A 26986-nucleotide genomic window follows, 5' to 3' on the forward strand; every position below is an offset into this window, starting at 1 on the left:
ATTCCAGGCAAAGGGAAACATGGAGCAGAGGCATCTGAGTACACAGAAGGGCCTGGCAAATGAACAGATGCGGCTGCAGGACAATGAATGTGGGGGTGTGGGCAGAGAAACCCAGATAGGGCTAGATCATGCAGGGTGTCACTGGGTTTCATCATGGTGGTAATGGATTCCATCATCTGCAGAAGGCTGTTAAGACAGGAAATGAGACGATCGAGCTTCTGCTTGGGAGTACATCACTGACAGCAGTATGCAAGAGAGACATGCCCAGAGGCAGAGAGGCCTTTAAGAGGCTATCCCAGTTATCCAGGTGAGAAACAATCAGGCTCAGAACTCGGACAGCCTCGTGTTGGCAGGCAGTATAACATTGTGGTCAGCAGTTGGAATTCTGAAGCCAGAGTGCCTCATTTCAAATCCCAGCTCCTCCAACCCTAGCTGGGCCCATTTGGCCACATCATTTCACCTCAAGGTGCCAAGTGTCTAGCTCATTACAAGTTCTAACTGAATGCCGACCATTAAACTACTGAGAGGTGGAGTGGCCACAGAATGAGCTCCTGACAAAAAGCAAGAGAGGAAAGATACCAGTGACATCCAGGTATCTACCCTGGGAAACAGGAGGGTTGCTGGTGAGCCCATTGACCAGTGCATGGAATACAAGAGGGCAAATGGGGCAGAGGAGGGAAGGCGACAGGTACACTTGATGTCATCCTAACCTAGAATTAACACAGGTAGAGATGCCCAAAAGAGATTTAAACAGAAATCTAGAAATCAGCAAAGAGGTGGAGTCAGGAGCTACACTTTTGGGAGTTGTTGGCATAAAATGGTACCTGGAAGCCATGGGAGTAGGTGAGATCACCCAGGGAGTTTAGAGATAAAGAAGACAAACAGGTTGGAGCCCAGGCTCTAACATTTCAGATATTTTAAGGTTAACTATAAATGCCCCGAGGCCAGCAGGAAACCTTTGTAGGAGGTACAGAAATAGCTGAGCACTGGGCCATAAAGAAGTGACTAATTTAAAATGTGGTGGTCTGGGGTAGGATCATCAGAGAGAGCTCACAGATGAAAAACCTGCAATCCCAGGTACCGAGACTCTTGAGCCACATGGACAAATCCCTACAGGAAAGAGCTGCTTTAGTCCGCTTTCCAAATCTGCGTTGAAAGGTGGTAAACGGGTAATAGAATATATCCGAGTAGAGACAGTAAAGGAAAGATCACCTATGGGAGGAAAAAAAAAGTCTTCTAAAACATAGTCCCACTGTCAATCCCACTGTCCTTGCAAACCACCACCTCCTGAAAAAAAGAAGGGAAAGATAAAGTATGGATCTCTCTTTCCCTGAATTCCTATTTATTAGGTGAGTAAGTGGCCACAATATCTTGGGACTTAGGATATTGGTCATCTGGTGAATATTTACTAAAAGGCCACCATTGTCATACCAGCACAGAACAAGGAGGAAAAGCCATGGTTCTTCCCCTTCAACAGATTAATATTTAGACAGCAAAGATTCAACAAGCACAGGGGTTGGTAAAGATTTCGGTAAAGGGCTAAATGGTAAATATTCTAGGCTTTGCAGGTTATCCTGTCTCTGTTGCAACTATCTAACCCTGCCCTCATAGCATGAAAGCAGCCAGAGATATATTAAAGGAGTAAGCAAGGCTATGTTCCAATAAAACTTTATTTACAAAAGCAGGCTGCAGACTGGATTTGACCTACTGGCCATAGTTTGCCAAGCCCTGGATTAACATATCACAAGCCAAAAGAGGAGAATGAGGTGTCAACCTGGAAGTTCATAAGCAGCATTCCCTACTTAGAAGTCATTAAGGAAAGTTAGGAACAGCACAGACCTCTCACTAGACCTGAAGGAAGAGAAAGAAAGAAGGAAAATCTGGGCTCCTTGTGGATTTAATAGGATAAAATGAAATGATGGTTCAATATATAGTCTTTTTTTGAGTCTTCTCAGACATTTTTTCTGCTCTTTGGTCAAATTCTGAAGACCATGGAAAATCCGAGGGTTTCTTTGAAGACACCTCTTAGAAACCAATTCCTCCTTCTAGGTTTTGCATGAAGGAAAGAGATTAACATTCTGCTTCCAAAGATCTCTCCATAACCCTCAGTAAATGCAGTCCTCTAGTGGAAGGCCACAAGAGCAGATACGTGTACCTGCCCACTTCTGCCTAAATTGTTGGCTTTACTATTCAGGAAAAAAAGAAAAATAATACTGTGTCTCCAATTCCTCTAAAACACATCAGCCTGGTGCACACATTTTTCCCTTAGGAGCACACCAATGGGACTATGCTTCTCATATCTAAGTGAGGAGGAGCCACAAACATATGTGCTGACAATCCCTGCAGTCATTTCTTGCTCTGAATTACAAAACTAAGCCAACAGGCCCATGCCTTCTCTTGTGACCACCATCGCTCAGAGAGCTGCCACGACCAGGATTACACTGTGCAAGGGGTCACTTTCCTTTTTCAGGAGGGTCATTCGCGTTTCATGTTCCCAAGAATGGCAACCACCTTTGAATGTTGAGTTTCTATCAAAACTTGAATTTTGAGACCAAAAAACTTAAAAAGATCTTTGTTCAGTGACACACTAGTTTCCTGGGAATGGAAAAGGCTGCTAAGGAGGTATAGTGCATACCATGTGCTGACAAGTGATCAAAGAGATTACTTGGACCAAAAAAAAAAAAGTGGGCGGGGAGGAGGTTGGAAAGGCTGGTCAGGGAGTACTTAAAGCCACAGAGTGACTGGACTGCCCTTTGCTTTCCAATTTACCCAGAATATCTGTCATTATAAGTAACCAGTACCTAAGGTAAGAAAGTGTCCCAACCTTCTGGACCTCCATCATCATTTCAAATATATAGTCAGAGGGACTTAGGTGAACTGAGGATGAACACGAGGTAAAACAGTACCCCCCAGGCCCACTGGATTGTAAACTGCTACATAAAAGCAAAAGCTCAAACATCAGCTTCCTGAGAAGAAACCTATTTTAAAAAATGGAAGTCCATTTTTTAAGAAACATTGATTTATTTGATTTATTTGAGAGAGAGAGAGAAAGACAGAGCATCAGTGCAAGAATGTGGGGTGGGGCAGGGGCCAAGGGAGAAGGAAACTCCCCACGGAGCGTGGAGTCCAACATGACTTGGGGCTCCATCCCACGAACCTGAGATCATGACCTGAGCCAAAATCAGGAGTCAGGAACTTAACCAACTGAGCCACTCTGGCACCCCTGAAATCCAGTTTTTAAATGAAAAATATTTATTAATAAAGATAATCAGCTAATTCTGAGACGTTTCTACAACCCTGGCAACTGCATGAGGCACCTTCTGTGGACACCTTGTCTAACTGTCCCAGGAGCCCTGTGAGAGGGACACTGTCACCATCCTGCTCTCCACTTGGCAACCATGCTGACAGAGGTTAAGGACTCTGCCCCAGGTCCTCAAGAGGGACGTAGCAGACGTCGGGCTCGAACCCAGACCTTCCTCATTCCACACAATCAGTCCCCATGGCAGCAGCTCACAGGTGTGTAGTGTCTACTGGAACAGGCACTTTATCCCCATGCTCCTGTTTTTATCCTCTCACAGCTCCATGAGGAAAGGGCTTAGTTTTTCTCTTATTTTACAGATGAGAAAACTGAGTGAGTTTCAAAGCATCCTGAAAAAGTCCAAGGTCACATCACAGGCCAACGGCAGAGCTGGGATTCCAACACAGGTGCTTCCACTCTAGAAGCCAAGCTCCTTCCCACGTCATAGGCTTCCCTTCTCGGCAGTGTCCCCAAAGTCTCTGACCCTTTGCCACCAACTCTCAAAGGAGGGCCAATGGGCGGCGGTTCAGACCCTTTACAGCTTCAGCTGAAGGGCAGTGTCCAGGGAAGCCTACTGGGGACAGGCCACCTGCTCCTCTCTTATTTCAATGCCAATGGCTCTCAAACCCCCTCACCCTGGGGCAAGGAGGAACAGTCTTCTGACTGCGGCAGGCAATACTAATTTCCCACATGGATAAAACCTGAGGTCAGAAAACACCACTCAGAAATGAGTCATTCCTGACTTCCCTGCCAAAAACAACACCCTTTTACGTAACTTGCTCACACACCAATCTTCTGCTCCTTCTAAGGGTGAGCGCCCTGTGAAACCATGGCTGCTCTTCTTCACAAATTGGCCTTCCATCTCTAGCAAAGGCAAATCAAATTGCTCTTTCTGCCCTCATCTCTCTGTTAACTGGTCAGAGGTAGCTAGACCAACATGCTACTCCAGTGTGCTCTTCTGGTGACTTCTTCTGGAAGGAGTGGGAGATTTCTTATCTGACATTGGCTCTTGGGCTGATTTCTTAGGCCAACCACAAAAAATAAGTGTGTGGTGGGGAAAAGGCCCCAAGGACTAGGATCTCTCTCAGATGAATTTGCAAGCCAGTTTCCTGATGGAGCACTTCTCACATTTTCCATCTCCAGCTGCGTACGTGCAGAAAAGAAAGCCCTTTTTGGGTGTGTCTGTAGGCTAGACTTGGCATAAGAATAGCTGTGGGCAGCCATTTGATACATAAAATTCACTGTGCTTCTGCAACCGGAAGCAATTAGTCCAAAAAAATTTTTTTGTTATGTCTGTCCCCTTAATTTGCTAAGAGGCTCTTGATGGTCATGTCAGCACATATATCCCCGAACATCTGTATTTGCTTTAAAAAAAAAAACAAAACTGAAAACACAGATAATATTCAAAGATATATTTTACTCCTCCTTTTCTCCAGGTAAGGACAGCCTCCACCCTCCTGCAGGGAAGAGGAAGCACAGGGAACTTCCCCCGGGTGCTGGTGGGAACGTCTCAGGAGGAAGGAACACAGAAATTGGCAAGGACTTGAAGGACGGATATGCAAGTGCCGTAAGGCTTGCTGAGCCCGGAGTGTGCCAAAAATTAATTCATAAGCAAATGCTTATTTTATAGTTTCCCACTTGCTACAAAACACTAAGCAGAAAGGAAAGATTCCTTCTGAGGGCTGGCAGGAAGGGGGGTGAAAGAGTGGGGAGAAAAAACAGGGGTTGCTCAAAGAGGAGTTTGATTCTGTGGCTGGGCAACGTGTCACTCCCCCCTTGCAGAGCCCAGGGGCAGTGATACCATCTTGTTCCGGTAAGCAGAGGGTTCGTTGATCATGAAGTCTGAGCTGCTCTGATGGCACTCGGGTAGGAGGAGTTTTGGAGATTAGATCTACCCTCAGGATGGCCAGGGCAGAGAGAGAAGATGCTAGAAAACTTGAGGACACCGTCCCTAGGAGTCCATTATGCCAGCCTGGGAAATATCCTGGATTTGGCTTCCTGTCATTCCAAGGCTTTAGGTGATGATGTCACAGATAACAAGGTTTCAGAATAAGGGAGCAAACTCTCTCCATGAGGGCTGCTAGCAAGTGCTACATGTCTTTATTTTTGGATTCCCATAATTGAATCCTCTAAGGTCTGGGCAATGAAATTCAGAACTTTTAGAGAGCTACAGGCCCCCGTGACTTTATCCTCAGGAATGGGTTGAATATTCACAGATCACCCTGAAGGGGAAGAAGATGAGTTGTCATTTCTGCAAGATGAAACTGAATTTCCAGGGAGAACAAAGCTCCTCTATGGCACACAATGGTGTCTCCCTCTTTTTGAAACTTTAGCACCCAACTCAGGGGTTGGACTGGCCCATGGTAGGTGCTCAATCAATTATAATGGCAGGGGGCAGAGCCAGTCTCCAAACGTGCCCACCCTCCCTCCTTTTGTGTACATGCCCTCCTCTCAACCAGAGATGCTTTTTCTCCCCTGCCCTGATAACTGGGCTGCCCTTATGACTGCCTTTGATCAAAAGGACAAGGCAGAAGTGACATTCTAGGAATCCCCCTGAGCTCAGGGCTTAAAAGGATTTGTAGCTTCCACTTTCTGCTTCTTGAAACACTGCTTTGAACCCAGCCACTGTGCTCTACGAATTCCAAATGACATGGAAAGGCCACATGGAGGAGAACCAAGGCAGTCCCAGTGACAGCCCCCAATGAGCTCCCAGCTGAGAACCAGCACCAAGTGCCACAGCTACATGAGTGGCCAGCAGAGCCGACTACCACATTGAGCCAATGCCAAGATCACATGGAGGGGAAGAACCACCCAGCTGAGCCCAAGCCCACAGAATTGTGACAGGTGCCAGAATTACCACTGCTTTAAGCCACCAAATTTAGGGGGTGCTGCTAAACAACAGAACTAAAACAGGGGGCGAGAAGAGACAAGAGGCACATGCTAGTAAGTCTACTTCTGTAGAACCCCCACGGAACTTCAGTTTCTTCCTTGCTACAATGGGGGTCATGCGTGCCCGGCACAGCTCCCATCCCTGGCCCACCTATGCCTCTGTCTCTAAAGATGGCAAGGACTGACCTTGTAGGAAGGAGCAAGTCATCTTTCTTTATAAAGCACCTACTGTTCCTCCTCGGATCTTTACCATCATTCCTCAGAATGAAGCCATCACAGGCAAAGAGGCATTTGTAAGAGCCAAGCTGCCCTGGTTCAACTCTTAGGTCTGTTATTTACTCTGTATGATTTTGGGCAGGTTCCTTAATAATTTTTCATTTTAGGGCAGCCTGGGTGGCTCAGCGGTTTAGTGCTGCCTTCGGCCTGGGACGTGGTCCTGGGGACCTGGGATCTAGTCCCGTGTCAGCTCCCTGCGTGGAGCCTGTTTCTCCCTCTGCCTGTATCTCTGCCTCTCTCTGTGTTGCTCATGGATAAATAAATAAAATCTTTAAAAAAATAATTTTTCATTTTAGTTTCCTCTTCTGTAAAAAGGGGTAATTATGGAACCTGCCTCTTATAGGGAGCGTGGGGATTAAATGAAATGATATGCGATAGATGCTGGAGCATAGTTCCTGGCTCATAACAAACACTCACCCGGCCATTATCATCATCATTACAGTTTTTACTTTCATTAATTTTTAAAATGAACATGTAGTAACACCGACCTTCTTTGGTATACAGTTCCACAAACTTTCACAAATGGATAGACTCATGTGGCCACCACCAAAAAGCAGGACACACAACAGAGTCGTCACACAAAAATCTCCCTTGTGCTCTTTAGAGTCATATTGTCCCCTCACTCCTAATCCTGGCAAACACTGATCTGTCCTTCATCACTACAGTCTTGTCCTTTTGAGAATGTCATATAATTAGAACCATATAGCAGGTCTCCTTTTAAGGTGGGCTCCTTTCACTCAGTGTAATGCTCTTGAGATGCATTCAAGTTATTGCATTTATCAATAGTTTGTACTTTTTAATTGCTGAATAGTATGCCATTGTATGGCTCACCTGAAGTTTGTTCAACCATATTTTTAATAATTGTTTTCATAAGCCAAGGAAACTTCAGAAATGGAACCAGCCAACCATCACTACTAGGTTCCAGGAATTCCTGGGAAAATACCTAATAACTGTTTAAAGGTTCTGACTCATAGTGACAAGGATCCCAAGGGTTCATTCTTATGTTTCATACTTGATAGATACAGGAACAGAAACCCAGGAATAACTTCCTTAATCCCATACAGACCCAGACTGGAAGGTGGGTCTCATTCTCCTTCTTTGGGTGAAACACATCCCAAATCCTGTGATGAAGTGCTTCTAAGCATAAGGGTCCTTCTGCGGCCCTCTACCCGCATAGGCAACATGCAGTTCCGGAACTCTGTAGCCCTCCATGCTCTCCTGTGATCACCCTTTCTATGGCCTGTCACTGAAAAATATTAATCTATGGAAGCCCACCTGACCTCAGACCAATTTCCCTTCCTGAGGCCATAACATGACAATCTGAACAGGAAGTGATAATAAGCACGGAATTCCGGCTGGAACTGACCCTGCCTTTAGTGGAGTACAGCATTTCAGCAATCATTAATAGTCACAATGGCAGTTTTAACCCCACTCAGACTAACTTCCCAGCTGGTCACGTACTACTTCAAACCAGCTCCTCTAAAGCAGGACGAAATTTTACATCACTCCCCCTGGGGCTTCAAGGTTCCTGTCCTTAACTGGCTCCACACACAACCGAGTTCCACATCATTTTCTCCAGAGAAAGAGAAGCTCGGGGCCAAGGGAGATCTGGCAAGTCAACTCTGGGCTAGAATGAATTTTCCTGGAACCACAGGTCTCTACTGAAGCGGTGGGCTAGATTTCCCCTCCACCCTCTGAGGTCACAGAAGGGGGGTGGGGAAGGACAGGGAGAGGGAGGAGGAAAGAGCGAGCATGCATGCCCTCAGTGCTATGCCCTCCCATCCTGGCTCACCCACTCATGAGCACGCTGGCTGCCTTGAGAGAAAACATCTCCGCTCCCTGAGAGGCTGAACTACTGGAGCTCTATCATGGCATTTCATCTGGAGCCTGAGCATATGAGTAATAAATGTGTGAAAACATGAAACTAATATTCATAATTACTTTACAAGATAAAGAACTTGAAGGAAAAACAGCTTCTGTGTGCCTTGCCATTGCCATCAGGGGTACACTGTGAAAAACACGGCATCCTGCCAGAACCTCAGACTTCATCTTGCCAGCCCGCCTCAGCGCCGGCGGCCCTCAGCCCCCGCAAGCCCTTTCCATGCTTCATTATTCCTTAATTAATGGTGCCTTCATGCATCTTGTCATCCAGACTCTTTGAAGCCTCCAAGAGCCAACTGGGACCTCTGACCTTCTCATCTCCAACATCCCTTTAGGTGCCATTTTGGGCAACATTTACCAACTATCAATGAGTGTAGGCTCCCACCTCAAGCAGGGAGCATTAGAGAGTCAGCACTTGTGATATCCTGTCCCTAGTCCTTTTGCCCCACTAGGTTTTTCTCTCCATCATTCCTTTTCTACTGAGGTATAACTTATATACAATAAACTTATTTTAACTGTATGGTCACGGACTTTGAAACAGGTATGTACTCATGTAACTGGAAATATCTCCAGTACCTCAAATGTTCCCCTGTGCCCCTCCTAGAAAATATTCTCCCCTAAGTTATGACCAATTTTATCATAGAATTATTTTCAGTTTAGGTTCTCATTAGCTCTCCCCCAAATTACTGCTAATTAGCTTTATAATTATTGGGCTGCCTCCTCTGGACCCTGCTTTCCTCAACTTATCTGTCCTACACTGCCAGATTTATAGTCCTAACATGCAGCTCCAAGGCCCTGTGAAGGGCTGCCCTGCCCAACTCTCCCGCTGCCAGCCCCCATTCACCACCCTATGCCAGTTCTGCTCAGTCAGAGGGATCCAGTCCCTGTTCTATCAGCACCACCACAGTTCCTGCTCTCTGGGCCTCCTCTTCTCTCCCAAGTGGCACAACAGCCACTCCATGCCCCAGCTCCACACCCAGTTTCCGCCTTTTAGACTTGCAGCCATCCTTCAAAGCCAAGCTCATCAAAAAACCTTCCCCTGACTCCTCACATAGATGTTGTTACTTCTTCCTTGGAGGGTCCACATTATCATTCTTACCTTTTGGATGGTATTACCACTATCCTTGAGACAGAGCTTCCTATGTGTATGTGTTTGCATTCTTGTATCCTTGCTAGAATTTTCAATTTCTTAAAGACTGAGCTTCTAGGATTCTAGGATTTCTCTAATTAGTAAAGCTTTAAAAGAAAACTGGGAAGGGGAAGGAATAACCTAGGGTTTCCAACTTCTTTAGTCAATAGTCAAGAAAAAAAACTGTCATCCAATATTCAAATCTTTTCATTAAAGTATAGACACTGAAGAGGATATAATATCAGAAATAAAACGGTAAGATGGTCTTTCAAATTGAATACAACTTAATTTATGAAAAACTCACCACACTGCCTTCATTTTTCATACTTGACTATGCCTGAAGAAAATTCTCATAGACCATCTGGCTCCAGGGTCTAGAAACCACAGCCTTAGTCTCTACTAAAGCACTGTATACCCACAAAGTGCTCAATAAATGTTTAATTCAAATGATCTAGTTACTGGAAATCATGTGGTTGAAAGACAAGGAGGATTTGAGCACTGCTTCCAGTCTGACACGGCAGTGGGTGGGCCACATCCTAATGATGAGAAGGACCACAGGACCCACCCACACTCACGGTCAGACTCGCATGTGACAAAATCAAACAGCAATCCCAGTGTGTCACAACTCCAGTGCCAATGTGAATATTCAGGCATGCAGTGGACTCTGCCACTGGTTCAAATCTCTACTTACAGCCCCACCTAATAGTGAAAGTGTGTGTTAGGGCAAGCTGGGAAGGGAATGTGAGAAGACAGGACTGCCACAGGTGGGTGTGCAGCTTGTGCAAGGGCAGGGCATTTGGGAGAGTGAGCAGTGAGAATGCAGCCTGGCCTGGGGCGAACCTATCCTCAGCAAGCCACTTCCCTTTCTAGTTTGTACTAAGAACCAAGACTCCATTAACCTGGACTCTGAATTAAGTTCAGACTCAAGAATTTAATGTCAAGTCAGATATACACATAAGGATGAAGTTTATGGTATATTAATTATATCTCGATAAAGGAGTTATCAGTATGTATGTGTACACACAAACACAAACACACAGCTAAGTAAACCCTTATTCAAAAGCCAACAGAGAAGGAAGGCTACATGAAGAAGGGGATAATAAAATATTTAAAGAAATAATTTTAATTGCCATTTTGACATGAAAATTATTAATATGTAATTATTAAATTCATTAAAATTACTTCACTAAGGACTTCTATCAAGAATTCTTTCAAGTATTTATTACTCTTTTAAAACATATATCGTATCCAGCTGCCAAAAAAATCATCTACACATCTCTGACTGACCTAACCTGACTTTCTCCTATTAGTTCAAATTGATGTTATTAGTTCAAATGATTTTACTGAACTTTTCACTTGAAAGGTACAGAAATTTATAGCTAGCAACAGCTGCAGTGTCTATTGATACAAAAATTAAATCTAAACAGCACAGACAACCCAAAATCCTTTTTGGACATCTACTGATGGGATTATGTAGGATCTTGGATAAAAACTATAAATACACTTCACTCAATCACTCATTGAACAAACATATATAGACTTCCTACCATGCCCCAGATCTTGGACCAATTTTCTTTGCACATCCTCAGCAGTTTATCAATTTTTAAATGTAACTCATGTTTTGAAACCAAGTCTGAATTATGACTGAATGACCAAGGAAAATACTGGTAGAATTTGCTTTTCATAAGAACAGAATTTTGTGCTCTAAGAATGAGCTGTCCATCATAGAAGAGCCTTGGCACTACCCAGGTGCCTAGGTCTTAGATTCTCTTCCTGCTCAGTAGGGATGCCACACAGCAGCAAGCTGCCTTCTTACCTGTATGGTGGTGTTGCCACCTTCCAGGAGGGCGATGGCCAGGAGAATGCTTTCATGAAACACTCGGTCACTGGATGCATTCATTATGAGGTCAATGACCAGATTGGAGGCACCCTCCTTGTCAAGGTGGCACTGAACCTCAGCCAGGCTCATCTCACCCCTGCTCGTGGAGCTGGACCCAGAGCCTCCTCCTAGGAAGATGGAACATTGTTTTTTTTTAACCATAAGCAGAGTATGTATTGCATACTTACTATGTACCAACACTCAATGCACTAAATATTTTATTGTTAGTATTATCTCTTTTAACCTTCTTAAAAACCCCACAAGGAAGGTACTAATTATTAGGAAACAGATGAAGTCACTTGTCTTCAAGGAAGATATCCAGTTTGTAAGTAACAGAGATAGTGTATAGACTCAGGCAGGTAAGATAAAGAATGACAGATTTCTAGCAAGAGACCTAAAGCCATCCAGCCAAGACTCCCTGACATTAAAATACAATGACTTGGGATCCTTGGGTGGCGCAGCGGTTTGGCGCCTGTCTTTGGCCCAGGGCGCGATCCTGGAGACCCGGGATCGAATCCCACATCGGGCTTCCGGTGCATGGAGCCTGCTTCTCCCTCTGCCTGTGTCTCTGCCTCTCTCTCTTTCTCTCTCTGTGACTATCATAAATAAATAAAAATTTAAAAAAAAAAACCTATTAAAATACAATGACTTGATGCAGAATTATTAAAAAAAAACTTTGAGTTCAAGAGACAAACCAATCTTATACATGTCTTAGAATACTCCTAAGAAAATATAGCCTATAACAATGATTTTAACCCTGTTTTTAACAAACCCAAACTCAACCTTTCACATAATTTGTTTGTTCGTTTATTCACTCATTTATTCAATAAATTGTTACTCAGTGCTTGGCATGGAACCAAGAACTGGCACTAGAGACTGAAGAAAACAGATGAAATTCCCATCCCCACTGAGCTTTAGATGACATGAATAAACCTAAGACAGGGCCTATGTCATTTTAGTGGAATGCATTCCAACTGTGTTTAGGAAGTGCCTACATATGAACTTGCCTTGCATTATTATTGCCAATAACTGAAACGTTAATGTATACGGGGACATGGGTTGATCGATTTCAAAAAGAAGAAATCATCTACCAGTCCTTCCCCACAGACCTCAATTCAAATGCCACCTCCTTTACACTGCTTTTCTTGACTATCTAGATCTATTATATCCATAGTGCAGAGCAGAAATTGGGCTGTGTCTCTTCTCTCTTACAGCTTTTTAAAGCAGAAACCATCCCTGATGCATTTCTAAAATGCCCTCATAAGGCCTCCCATAGGCCTCACATATTATTGGAATGACCCCACTACAAAAGTAAAGAGAAATATGTTTGAGGTGTTATGCGAGGAACTTCTGCATGAGAACTTTCAGATGAAATGCTAAGGTCCCTCTTCCTGGGACGTTCTAATAACTATATCTTCACTGAAGCTATAGAGTCCCATGAAGTGAGCAAATACGCTTCATTTGGTGAGAAATGCCAAGATGCCTTCCCAGAAATTGCTAGGATAACTTTATTAATCATTGAGTATTTTGGTGCTACCTACAGAATGCCCCTCAAGCCTATAGTGTGTAACAGTCATCATTATAGACAAGGAATCAGACAACTCATATTTGTGCTTCAAGAGAGCACTGAGCTCCTGGCCCCCTTAAAACCAAAACTCACACCTACAGTTGAGTTTAATGTTCTTGCAACTTTTGCCTGTAACTGTGTTTACGTTCTGTGATCCCTTTGAGGAGTTTTTCTTAAACAATTCGATATAGTTTTTTTTTTTTAATATGTTAACTCCCTTATGAGTTTGGGAGGAATACAGCATAATCAGAATTAGATATATTGAGGTTCAAATTACAGACCAGTCATTAACAAGCTTCCACTTTTTTCCGTTAAAAAAAGATAATAGTACCTGCCATGTAATGGGGTGGGGTACTTGGAGGAGCAAATAAGAATGTCAAATGCTTGGGAGAGCCCTTGGCACTCAGTAGGTGTACAATAAATGGTAGCTTTCACCATCCTCACTGCTAACATCATTTTTATTTAATGAAAAGAATGAATCCTTGTGACCACAAGAAAATGGGCAGTAAAATCAATTTTCTTGAGTCATTCAAAAATTACCCAGAGGGTTGCTGTACTGGAAAGAGGGGCAAAATACTTAGCCAATATCTAATTGCAGGGAAATATTTTTAGAGATCACTTTGATGGTAGACCAAAGACAAAACAAGTTGCTAGAAAACACACTTGCCACCCAAATTCATCTGTTAGTTTCAACCTGTTAAGGAGAAATATGTAGCTCTCATGTGACACACTCAATTCACACGTGCAGCTAATTAGCACACCACACAGCCTACCTCCTCCCCCAGGCTTGCTGGGTCCTCCTGGTGACAGCGGGCCATTGCCAAAGCTGGTAAGGCTTTCTCTTCTTCCTGAAGGTCTGATGTTTCCATAGTAACGGTTGACCAAAATTTGCCTGAGCGCCTCACCCTTAATTCAAACAGGATAATGAAATCAGGTCTGAATGTAATGCATAACTGAGCTACTAATACTAAAAAAAACACGGGGGTACTCAGTTATAATTGGCTCAGTTTCACTCAGTGAAAAAATAAATTATTAATAAAAGCACTTGGAAACTATGAAGTTAACTTCTTCAATATTTTCTCAGGAAAGCACATCATTAAAAAAAAGCAATCTAGAATATTAAATATCTCAAGTACTCTCCCTCATGGTGATAAATACAGAACATTAATTTTGAAGGGCAACTAACAATAACAAAAACAAAAAAGTCCCTTTGGGGCCTGCCAATAAAACTCATATGAAAACTTTACAGGTCACCTTTCATATAGCAATATAAAAATGTTACCCCAGGCACAGGATTTATTCTCAAGATTGTAAGAAAATATTAAGATATAAAAGTAATACTGCATAATGATATAATGAGCTGAAAGTAAGCCTTTCTTATAGAAATAGTTAAATGGGCCAAGTGGTGAAGAAAATATGCTATAGAAAATAAAGTAGCGGCAGACATTAGACATGCCAATCAATAAATAAGTACTGTGAATGAAATGAGTTTGACATTTGCTTTGAAATAGTAAGGGAGGGAAATAGGTAGGGATACAGGTGAGACAAGAGTGGCCATGAGTTGATAGTTGTTGAGTTAGGAATGTAGGTTCTTGGGTTCTCAAAACTCTTCTGATTCTTTTTGTATATATTTGAACATTTCCGTAAGACAGTGTTTAAAAAAATATAACTATCAAAGGAATCTTGGACAGAAGACATAACAACTCTTTCCCACAACTCCAACCAAAAAAATAAATAAAACTGTGATTTCTTCTCTAATACTAGGGACATTAGCAAAGTAGCACAAAGCAGCAGGATTTATTTTCAGCACTGTTCTATGTTTGGTCCTGCTAAGTGACTCCCAGACCATCTCCCAGTCTGGAAGTTTCTGAAAGTTAGGAGCTGTATGGTTCTCCCCCCAGACTCTTTCCCAGAGACAAAGTAGTAAGGCATGGAGTTCCTCTGGCAAATCATCAGCAGAGGTGAGTGAGAAGTCTAGCAGAGAGAAGGGGTGCTGAAATATAGCAGGTGTCTAAAATAGAGGCTCAAGAGTTCTTCTGAAGAGATATGTAATGGTAACACGAGTCAGTAGAATTTAAAGTGATTTGTTAATAAGCTCCAAGAATAGGTCTGGAGACTTCAAGTGGGGTGTCTGCAAAACAAGATGGGAGGGAGCAGACAGGAGGGCAAGAAGGGCCCTGAGAGTGCCAGGGGGACATGGGACCAGGGAACAAAGAAGGAAGGTAGAAAACTCCTTAGTTAAGCATCAAAATCATGGAAGGTCCCAGGACTATACTGCCAAGTTTTTCTACTTTCTTAATTCATGCTGCTGGTCAAAGACTCCAAGGACAGAGTGGGATGGGATAAACGGGGGTGGAGGGGTGGAGGGTGGACAGTACTGATTTTTAACTCAAAGTTCAGGAAATGAAGAAACCTCTATTTTCTTCTCTCCATCCCACCCATAAATATGTCTCTCATTGTAGTTCAGCAAAGGAGGGTGCTTCTATTAGCTCATGAGACTTGCTGCCCATCTTGACTGACTGTAAATACAAAATTCCAAGAATGTTCCCAATGAGGAAATTATTTATGAGGTTTTCACATACTTTTTAAATAGACTGCATTTGGTACAATATTCTTTAATGGCTTAGAAAACCATACTTTGTTATAAAGATCTAGCTTTGCTGGTGTTTACATCTCTAGCACCAGTACAAACACATTGATGCCCTCCAAAGCAGTCACTGAAAGAGAGCACGGTGATTTGAAAGGCTGACTTCATAAGAGAAATACAAATCTCAGAGGATCATTCACAGAAGCCTACTCAGAACAAAAAAGGAGAAAGAAAAGGTTACCTCCATGCTGAATGTAACAGGAGATTGAATATGATTTCCTTTTTTCAACATAATGATGTATCAGTTTGATTTTCTTTCAAAACATACAGTCTTTGAATTCGCACAAAAGAGAATGGTTGGCAGTAAACCATCCTAATTCTCTAACTGGATCCCTCTGGGCATCACAAGAACAACTGTTTGAGAGGTAGATGGCTGGGTTGAGACCTACAAGCCGCAACCACAGAAGACAACCAATGTAGCCATCCTGGCAAGGATATGGAAGATCATAGGGTTTGAATGGTCAAGTCAAAGTCAGGGTGACCATGACCAACCAACCAACATGCATCTTTAAGAAAGTCTCAATTGTAGTCTTCACACTACAATTCCACCTCAGGCAGGAACAACTCAGATTTCCCACTCCTGAGCTTGAGGGTAATTGGCACGACTATGGTCAGTTTGCAATCAAGCAAGCGGGAGGTAAAGAAAGGAACACATGCCATCTGGGAACACGTGGACTCCAGGAACAGGAACTTCACATTTATGCAGCCTGGATGCCAAGTGAAGTTACAAAGGGATCTTACATTACCATTTTGTCTCTTCTTCCACAGAAAAACCCTAGCAGTTACCATAGCAACTGATGCATCAAATGGTACATTTTCCCCCATAAGAGAATATCATGAAATGTGCTAATTATGGAAAAACACACACACATACATTCCACCCTACAAACTTCTCCCCCCACCCTTAATTATAAGGTTTTTGGCACATATTCATCTCACCTTTCTCCATACACACAAAAAAGTTTAAGCTGCAAGGGAAAAAAATCCCACAGAGCACGTGGGATTTGCCTTTTTTTTTTTTTTTTTTAAACAAGTTGAGACTTATTCCTTTTCGGAAGGAATAAAGACTGATAATTTTAGGGGAAAAGGGATAAAGAAAATGGACAACATTATAAAAAGTTATGCAAATCCCTAGTGTAAAAACTTAGGTTTAAGAAAAATTCTGTTTTCTGAGCCAGTGGTTTAATTTAGGAAAAATTAAAACTACAGAAAAAAGCCTTCCTAATCATCATGATATAAATTACTCAAGAACACAAAACTCTTCTCAGAGTACCTGATTGCAGAAAAGGAAAAAAAAAAAAAAAAAAAAGATGACTCAAATAACGTCACTACTTCAGTTTTAACATTTGGCCATGCAACTCTTTTTAAACAATAACACTAATTTTTTCCCAGAAGTTTACACCCCTAGTATGCAACCAGATATCAGATATTTGTCTCTGGTAAGACATTCCATACACACATTATTACCTAAGACTGAAAAAGGCAAAGGCCAAGAGTTTCTTTTGTAGTAAGTGTCATTTTAGAACAGTGAAAATGGTAGATCAGTGATACAGAGTAATGAAACCAAGCTCCTATCTTGCAGTTTGGTTCAAACATGTAGGAATAGAGCCAAGTGTTGAACAGGGCACTAAGGAGTTAATATGGCCACATAGGCACAGGAGAGAAAAAATGACCTTTTAGCTTTCCTAGGTTCCAGCCACTTAAAAATCATGTGCTGCAGGAAAGATCACCCTCTCACATGAGTGGTGAGCCCTTCACACTTTAGTCAGCACTAAGGTCGCACCTCAATTTAAAAATACCTTCCTTTTGCTACTATTGTCTACCTAATCATTGAAGCATTTTGGTCTGCAAGGTAACTACACTACAAGAGTTAATATCCTTTGTCATATTGTAGCCACTGTACTAAGTGCTTCATGTGCACAGCTCAGTAGGACAGTCCTAAGGGGCAGAGACTATTAGTACCCCCATTTTATAGCAGAAGAAACTGAGGTACAGGGAAGATAAATAACTTGCCCCAAATCACAAAGCTAGGGTTTGGCAAACTGAGACTTGAACCTGTTTCTAATTCCAAAGGTTACACCCTTAGTTAGCATTCAATACTGTGTCCCCTGGGAACTTAGGGCATGAGGGATTGGCTCTGCATCTTTACCAGCTACCTCAAAGGCCCGGGGTAATTCTTACAGGACAGGCATGGATGGAAAACATAGGAGTGCAATGGGCCCTTGGTCAACTAACTGTAAAGAGATCCAGGATGCTAGAGGAAAAGGCTAAATGGTCATAGCCTGAGAAATTACAATCCCAGAAGAATGCAAAGAATTTGGGATGTGGTGGGATTAAGCAGGGGCTGGAGCATATGAGCAGAACAAAGGTGCATCAGGCCACCCATTTATCTCAGGTATAAATCTTCCAGGACACTGATGACCACAATTCCAAGGCAGTCTTTGCTATAACTGCCCATGTTCTAAACCCCATGACCTTGAGTAAAGTGCCTCATCTTCCTGGGTCTCATTTTCCTAATGTGTGAATGGGGATGAAGTGAAATGGCTGTCATTGGGCCAATGTCAGCATTAATAAAAATTAAATTGATGAGTTAACACATGTAAAAATCTTAGCACAGTTATTGGCATATGATAAGTACTCAGAAATCCAGGGTATCTGATTATCTTCCAAAAATGAGTAATATGAATTGGTCAGCATGCTAATGATGTATGTAAGCCTTATAGAAAATGGTTTGGCAATGCAGAATGAGCATCTAAACAAAGTATCTATCCTTTGGCCTAAGAATGCCCCTTCTAAAAATCTACCCAAAGAAATGTGTTCATTTCTTCATTTCCTCATCAGGAAAATAATACAAAGCACTCGTTCATTTGTGGAACTTCAGACAGTTATTAACTTTCAGACTTTCAAAGAAAATCATATATAATATCAAATGACAAAAGCAAGGTACAGAAGTTGTACACATAGAATAACCCTAAGGACAATAAAAATGTTCGTTGGCACACATTCATACCTGTGTAAAAAGTGAGCAGAGGAAATATTTTATCATTAGCTGTTTTTATAGCTCAATAGCATAATTATGAACTTTTTCATTATACTTTTTTTGCTTATTGTAAGTTAATCATAATGATTATCAGTGACTTACAGAAAAAAAATTTTTTTAGGACTTCATTTAACTAGAAAGCCACTACAGAAAAAGAAGAGAGGTCATGAAAAGCTTACTGGTCATCATTCAGGCATTGGCCCTATAGGGCCTACGGGGGTAGATAATAGGGAAACTCACCAGTTAGCCTCACTGATACAAATGGCTGTGATTAATGCTTTAACAATATCAACACCAACAAAAGCTGTCTTTAAGTTACAGCACATGGCTGAGGGAGGTGTTATGGCCATTAGCTCCCAATATCCAAGACTACGTACCCTTTTATGGTCTTCCAGTTGCCTCAGGGGGGGGCTCGGTTCAAGCTCCTGCTAAGCATGCAGAAATTCCATTTTAAGTACAACACTAGGCAGACAGGACCATCTTCAGTATCAGTCACAAATAAAATACACCAAGAGCTCATACTGAGCAAAGAGTTACACAAAAGGATTATAGGCCTTTTAAAATTCTTCCCCGGATACATTCTAAATGCTCAATTACTTTGAATACTGCTTAACAACTGTTCTGTACCCAACCTTAATGCAGTATTTAAATGACCAGGTTTATGACTTTTTGGTCATATGCTATATTATGTACTTTTACATGAGCCCAAAAAGGGTTATAATGCAAGACACCAAGAGGGCAAATCCTCACAATTCATACATGCATAATTGCATAGCACATGCACCAGAACATCAATGCATATACACTTCTGAGCAGACACATATATGGCACCTCAGCTCTCCTCAACCCACTGGTACACAGCATTCTAATCCAAGCTGCTAACAATGAAGAACTCTGATTACCATATTAGACGCTGATCATTATAAAGCAGCCACATTGCAACTCAGCTATTTGATAATCTGTTGGTTTCATTTTTAAGATTTTCATTAGACTTTTCTCAAATGAAATACACTTTTATTCATGCTTTACCCTACTGTGATTTTAGAATAGCTTCTGAAAGCAAATTTTGATACTTAGAAATCGGTCTCTCCAAAAAGCTTAGAGGCAGTAATTAATTCTAGTCCTTTATTTAATGAGTTTAGTTAGCAATAGGAAGAACAGAAAGCATGCAGTGTCAAACTATGACTTTATTAACAGCATTCACCACAACTATGCATTAATATCCAGAACTTCAAATTTGCATCATCTCTGCACAGAACCCAGAGTCTATTTTGTCTAACAAAAAGGTCTCGACATTCCAGAGTTTCTCAACTGAACATTTCAAGACTGAGACAGTTTTGTCTGAAAGCCTTCAGAGAGGCACATCTCACCTGGAGGGACACTCTGGTTTAGTTCTAGCAGTTCAGAACTTTTTTCCTACACTGAGAGCCACCTCAATTACAGAAACCATCAGTTCCCAGCCCAGCCAGAAGATTTCCCTCCTGCACCTACCACCAGGACAGAAATTTCACCACGACAGCTCAGACACTCAACAAGGACAACTGAGAAGCACCCATATTTGCTGTCACTGCAAATATAGGTGAACAACACACACCTCTGTGGAGTTCTCAGAATCCGGAGCTTGTGGGAGCTAGTTGGGAGTAAAACAAAGCATGTTAGTTATGGCACTTCATTCTCGTGGGTGACAAAGAGTCCAGAGACCAACACTCAAGGACAAAACACAGAAAGCAAGATCAAAGATGAGGTGACATGGCTATACCAGGTCTTGAGCAATTGAGGTGGGGAGATACTTTCTCTTTTAAACTGCACTAAATGTGATCATGTTGGAAAAACCAATTGCCTTGAGATAGGGAAACGAATTTAAAATAGGGAAAGAAACTAATGACCAAGAAGGAAATATATCTTTTAAAAAAATAAAAAAAAGGATGCCAAAGGAAGAACCACTGCACACCTGTGTTTTGTTCATCCACCAAAAGAGAAAAAGCAATCATATACATATCCAAGGATATCCAAGGTGCAGAGAGGGAGAAAGAGAACGGGTGGGTAAAAACAACAGAGGCCTCAGGTACACTCCCCTTCCCAGAGGCCCAAAGCTTGTGAAAGACAGCTCCACGATTCTGTCCTCCAGAGAGCACGTGCTTGGGGCAGGGAACTCACTGATGTCAGATGTAACCACCAGACCCTACCCAGACCTCCCTGCACCAGTCATGCACCAGGCATGGCTGGCTAGCTCAAGGTACAGTCTGGGAATATGGAATGAGGCCAAGGCTCCCGCTGCAAGTGAGTGACCTTGGCCTTGCTCAGCAGTGCTCCAGAGACACAGCATATCCATACTGAGGCCAGAGTGTGGCTGTTGGCTGGTGAGCCAGTACAGACGTTGAAAGCACAGAAGGACTGAAGTTATGAAATCTGGTGGTATCTCAATCCAACCCAATGCTACCTCTTTGGTGATTTGATATCCAAGATGAAAAAAAAAATGTTCTTGATATAAAACTGTTATTATATAACTTAATGGCTTCTTTCTGGCTTTCTATTTCTCAACAGGTAAAATGAAGAAAAGATACAGGAGATCTCTTTAAGTACAAAGATTACTTTATAGTGGGGGATACGTGGAGGGCTGCTCACTCAATTATGGACAGAAAAATTTTCAGACATGAGCACAACTCCACTAGCCTCAGGGAAAAAATTTATCTCCAGAGCCTTTAGCTTCCTGTTGGAGTGGGGAGATATATAATGGCAGGAGAGACTGCAGTATGGCAAGGAAAATAAAAACAGAAGTCAGTTATAGGTCTTTTCAAGACATAAATAAAATCACAATCCAGGAATATGCTTCAACTCTGTTCTTAAATTCTATATGCTTTAGACTAAAGAATTAACTGTACAAATATGGGACGCCTGGATGACTCAGTGGTTGAGCGTCTGCCTTCGGCTCAGGGCGTGATCCCGGGATCTGGGATTGAGTCCCACACTGGGCTCCTTTGCAGGGAGCCTGATTCTCCCTCTGCCTGTGTCTCTGCCTTATCTCTGGGTCTCCCATGAATAAATAAATAAAAAATCTTAAAAAAAAAAACTGTACAAACGTATTTGCTATCTCTCTTAGTACAGAAGGGACACCTAAGAAAAAGCAGAATTAAAGCAATGGCCCATGCATTTTAGAGCACTCAGAGATACCAATGAAAAAACATGTTATCTTCTACGATTTGCACTGGCTACAACATATTCTTTTATACTGATCCTATATGATTAGAACAAAAAGATTATAGGCATGGGTTTACTGTAGGAAACCAGAGAGCTACTCTCCTACTCCTTTGCCAGTCAAAAGTTAAAGGAAATGAAGATTGAATTGGAAGTGGTTGGGTTTGGTTTTGTTTTAAAAATTTTCTTGTTTGAGATCTCTTTGTTCAAAGAAGTATACTGAATACTTTTAGAATACCCATAGGTAGTATATGGCTATTTCTTAATCACTTAGACACCACTGATTTCTGAAATGTTTAATGATTATACACTCTACTACTGTCATTCTTGTTTTAAAATTAATTTCCAAAGTAATAATTAAATTAAAATTATTTATATTTCTTCCTTGAACATTTCATGAAGCCTTTTGAGGCAACAGAGAATGCCTTGCAGCCTTAGGAATCACTAAATGGAAGGACAATTTTTTTAATGCTATCCATTCATGAAACAGAATAGAAAAACCAAGAGTGCTACAGAGGGTCATGTGTCCACAAGCTCATCTAGACATTGGTTCTTTGTGAACCTGAGCCAGGCACTGAATTTCTCTGGCCTTCCACGTTCTGACCTGTAGTTCATGGAGATTGGAGCAGATATTCTTTAGGATTTCTTCCAGTTAAAACATTAAACAATGCTTTGTATATTTTCAGTAAACTTCATTTCATAATATCTAACAGCAAGTTCCCTAAATATAATACAACTTGCTAGGACATACAATGATTTCAGGCATGGCAAAGGCCAAACCTTATCTATCTGGCATATAATTTGGTAAAAAAAAAAAAAAAAAAAAAAAAGACAGCCTTTACCAGTACTTCCTCCTATGAGGATTTCAGCTCTATTTCCTTGAGGATGAGGTTATTTCATGCAGTTAAGCTGCAATTTTGAAAAACAGAAGCAGATTTATAATTAGCTACATTGTTCAAATAAGATAATAGCTACATAAATATATAATGCCAAAACCAGAACATAATGTTTAATAAGTGAATGAAGTGATTTTCTCAGGACATTTTTATTATCAAGTTAAATTGTTTTACATGAAGGGTCATCCTCAATGACCATACATTAAAGAGGGATGTTTTGAGAAAATGGTCATTTCTGATTTTTGACAAGTCTTGTTTTCCCTACCTAGTCCCAGGATCAGTCACTATATTCAGGCGCTGATACCTCCAATCAAGGCAAAGTCTCCCAAACCAGCAAATGATGGAGAGTGGTTATTGAACTTAGAAAGTCATGACTGTATTCTATTGCCTTTTCATATTTCTTCACTGATCTTATGTCTTCCCAGGGCTTTTAGATTAGGTCAGCAAATCTAACCAGAGGAAAAAGATTTCAAATGACTATCTTTGAAATAGAAATTCAAGGGATCCCTGGGTGGCTCAACAGTTGAGTGTCTGCTTTTGGCCCAGGTAGTGATCCCAGGGTCCTGGGATCAAATTGCACATCAGGCTCCCTATGGGGGGCCTCCCTCTCCCTCTGCCTATGTCTCTGCTCTCTGTCTCTAATGAATAGATAAATTCTTTAAAAAAAAAATCAAAATGAATCTCAAGTCACTGAATCCCGCAGCCACAAATTAAGGCACCAAAACTATGGTATTTTAATAGTAGCCAGGTATGTGTTTGTAAGAAACTGACACACTTGTTTGTAATATCTAACATACCTAACATTTTATTGAAGGATGAATTTTTACTATAAACAAAGGAAACCATACCTTCTCATCTTAAAAAAAAAAAAGAAAAAAAAAAAAAGCTCTGAGTCTTCCTAGAGTTACTATTTCCGGTGTATGTACAACAGCACCCACTCACATACCTACGTACACTTCATGTATGCCTCCAACAGGCTAGCACAGACCACAGCCTTGTAAAAAAACCAAAAACAAACAAAAACACCTTTTGTCTTCTGCTGCCATCAACATAAATCATTCCATTAACCATGAGCTTCTAGAATTTTCTTTTGAAAGATGAAGTCTCCTTCCATGGACCATCCCCAGCAGAAGCTGAATACAGTTCAAGAAATGCAAATATGTTATAGCCCTCATATTCAGCACATCAAAGGGAACATATGAACTCCAGTACCCTTGAATCGGCCTCCAGTTCCTTTTCACCCACTCAAAACCTCAGAGGAGGGAAATCAACCAACCAGCCAACAGTGAACACACTTGCAAATATGTTTGCTGGGACCCATCCTTCCTGAGCCTTTGCAAACCCACCTTAAGAGATGAGAAAGCTTTAAAGAAAATTGAGTTAAAATATGTGATCTAGCATTTCAGAACAATTTTAAACTTTCACATCTGCTAACACAATGTCCTTTATTAACGGCATTTGTTTTTAGAAACAAAGAAGTAAAAATTTAGTCCCAATGATGTAGTTTCACCTTTACAGAACACGTTCATTGGAACTTAATAGCAAAATTCATTTTTAAAAAACACATTCTAACTTGACTAAACTATACAATTTCAGTCATTGTGTAATAATCTCAGTATCAAAACGCACACACACATAACTCCCCCAAATCCTCCTGCAATAGCTTCTGTGCGCTCTGAGTGGAGCTTGCTTGCTCTATGGTTGCTAGTGTCTAACAGTAAACAGCCCCGCTGCATTTATTGGCAATTACTGCTGAAGGTCACACATCAGCAGTGAGCCTAAATTCCAGGAAAAAAAGCAGCTCTTATGTAACTGCCGCCTGAATGTTGGCAGGTGCCCAACCCAGCAGTTCACAGCAATGTAAAAAAGTAGGACACCTCTAGCCTGGGTTGGATGTCATGAGAACGCCCCCTGAAGGTGAAATTTAATAATTCTTGTGTTTCTTCCCCCCCCCCCCCCACCACCACTCCCCCTGAATTTTACAAAATTCTCCATCAGTAGCATACTTTGCTTGCAGAAGCACCTCAAGGTGGGATAAATTGAGGGCTCACTTTAAGCAGGCTGCAGCCACCCTGAACAAGTGGGAATGCCACTCTAGCTTTTCTGTTGCAATGCAGGAAGGCCATGTTGCTAGCTGACACCAGAGGCTCTGGAGATTTCATGGTTCCAAGTGACAATGATTAAATGGGGATCATATCTCAGACATGAAGAAATGCAGCATGTCCCACTGAGCACATACTTTCTAAACATACCATTCCCTTCAACAGACACATACATGAAAATGAGGTGGATTACTGTTTTGCCTACCACTTCCACCTCAGGTTTGAGTATTGGATTGAAATCATCTGTTCCGTGAGCACAGCACTTTACAGTTTAGAAAGGTGATTCACACGATTACCTGCTGGTGCTATCCACCTGGTGCTTGTTACCTGACTTTCCTGTTCGGGCAGAAGTTCCCAAACTATAGGTGTTCAACCCCCTGCACTTCTCCATTCTAGCAATTCTCATGATTGACAGCTGCCACTGAACATTAGTTTGTACTGCTGCCCATCTCCTCCACAAAACTGTGAATTTCAGAAGGGCAAATGCTATGTCTACTTGGAGGCACCACCATATTCATACCCCCTCACACCATGCCTGGAAGATAACAGGCACTCAAATATTAGTCATATATTGAATGTCTTTAGCATTAATTGGTATCTGTTTAAAGCCAGAAGTGAGTACATGGGAATCTTCTGGGGATGATGGAAACATCTCCTATCTTGATTTGTGTGTATACATATATAGCAATTGATCAAGCTATAAACATTAAAAAAGAAAAAACCCTCCTCTTCCTGGTTTCAAATGAAATTTTGTCCTAGAAGACAACTAGGAGGGCTCCATACCATGACCTTTCCTTACAGAGACTCCGAACTCTGTCCTCATTTCACCCTGATTTCTCAGAGCACTGACAAGAGACACGGAGGCACTATGCTTTTTCACGAGTCTTTCACAGTACATCTCCTTCCTTGAGATGCCCAAGTGGCCTCTATCATCAAAAGGCAGTGGTCCTCCCCCAATCAGGGTTTCACGGGATCACCATATATGCCTCACACTATTTCAGGGGTGATTCCCCACAATGTTTAGAATTGAACACTGGTTTGCAAGCTAGGTGTGAGGCTTTGCCTGTATCCTGAGCCAGCAAGAACTCTCATTAAACTTCTGCTGAAATCCAGCTGTGGACTGCAGGTTTCCACCAGCATACACTGACAAAAAGCTTGGTAAGAGGAGAAAACACAGGAGCTGCTTAGTTTCTAGAACAGCCATTGATGAAAAAGGCCAATCAGCCATCTCTGTTTAGAGGACCAGATCCAACAGCCTGCGGGACTGGGGACATAGTGCTGGTGTCCCAGGGTTCTGACGGTTGCCAGGGGCAACAACGAAGAGGGGATCCGCAGTTGCTTCCTCAGGGAATTTTCAAAGAATCCAAGTGGCTGCCAGAACATTCTTCTTTTATAAACAGACAGTATTCTATTTCCTAGAGTATAATTATAAACACACCTGCTCCAACTGTGGAATCTTTCCATAAGCAAGCAATAAACTCCCAGCCAGGAGACCCAAGTTCTATCTTGAGCAAGCAAACACATCAACTGATTACTATGGCGCAAAACAGTATATTAATAACATTGCAGACTCCGATTAGCGAAGGTGTTCCTTTCCCGACTTCATTTGTACTTAAGCAAATAGAAACACAACTTCAGTATTTCAGAGGAAAAGTTCAAATCAGTGAGGTATTTACAACTCCTGGTAGAAATAAGAGTAATGAGGGCACCTGGGTGGCTCAGTCGGTTAAGCATCTGGCTTCGGCTCAGGTCATGATCCTGGGCTCCCTGCTCAGCAGGGAGTCTGCTTCTCCCTTTTCCTCTGCCTTTCCCCCTGCTTATGCATGCGCACTCTCTCTCTCTCTCTCATATAAATTATCATAAAAAAAGAAAGAAGAGTAATGAAAGGTGCCAACATACAAATTCAGCATCAGATATTTTTCTGGCACAGAAATAACCAGGAAGAGAAAGAACGAGACAGGAAATGGCAAAAATCACTGTAGTTAAAACCATTAATTCAGTTTTTACTGTACAACCTTTTCTCACCTACTCATCCCAGAGGGCATGGCCTCCTCCCCATCCATGCCTGATTAATAAAAGGAAAAGTCTATGCTTACAGAGTTTACTGTGGCCGAACAGCAAGCACACCAAGTGAGGAGCTGAGCTGGCAGTGCACTAGCTTTAGTTTACCCACTATCTGGCTATGCA

General features: G+C 41.9%; 1 protein-coding gene across 11 annotated transcripts in view; it reads right to left on the reverse strand.

Annotated features, from left to right (window-relative positions):
• The window catches only part of ITPR1 (inositol 1,4,5-trisphosphate receptor type 1), a 318713-nt gene that overhangs the window by 90440 nt on the left and 201287 nt on the right, over positions 1–26986 (reverse strand). For 5 of the 11 annotated variants that reach the window (XM_025451109.3, XM_025451124.3, XM_025451147.3 and 2 more), the window contains 4 exons: positions 20201–20236; positions 18984–19034; positions 13693–13825; positions 11290–11480 (listed from right to left, as the gene is read on the reverse strand). In XM_025451109.3, coding sequence (XP_025306894.3) covers positions 11290–11480; positions 13693–13825; positions 18984–19034; positions 20201–20236 — 411 coding nt within the window. The remainder of the gene's footprint in view (positions 1–11289; positions 11481–13692; positions 13826–18983; positions 19035–20200; positions 20237–26986) is intronic. The other 6 variants (XM_025451117.3, XM_025451161.3, XM_025451137.3 and 3 more) reach the window with 2 other exon arrangements.

This window comes from Canis lupus, chromosome 20 (assembly GCF_003254725.2).
Source record: "Canis lupus dingo isolate Sandy chromosome 20, ASM325472v2, whole genome shotgun sequence".
NCBI classification, from domain to species: Eukaryota; Metazoa; Chordata; class Mammalia; order Carnivora; family Canidae; genus Canis; species Canis lupus.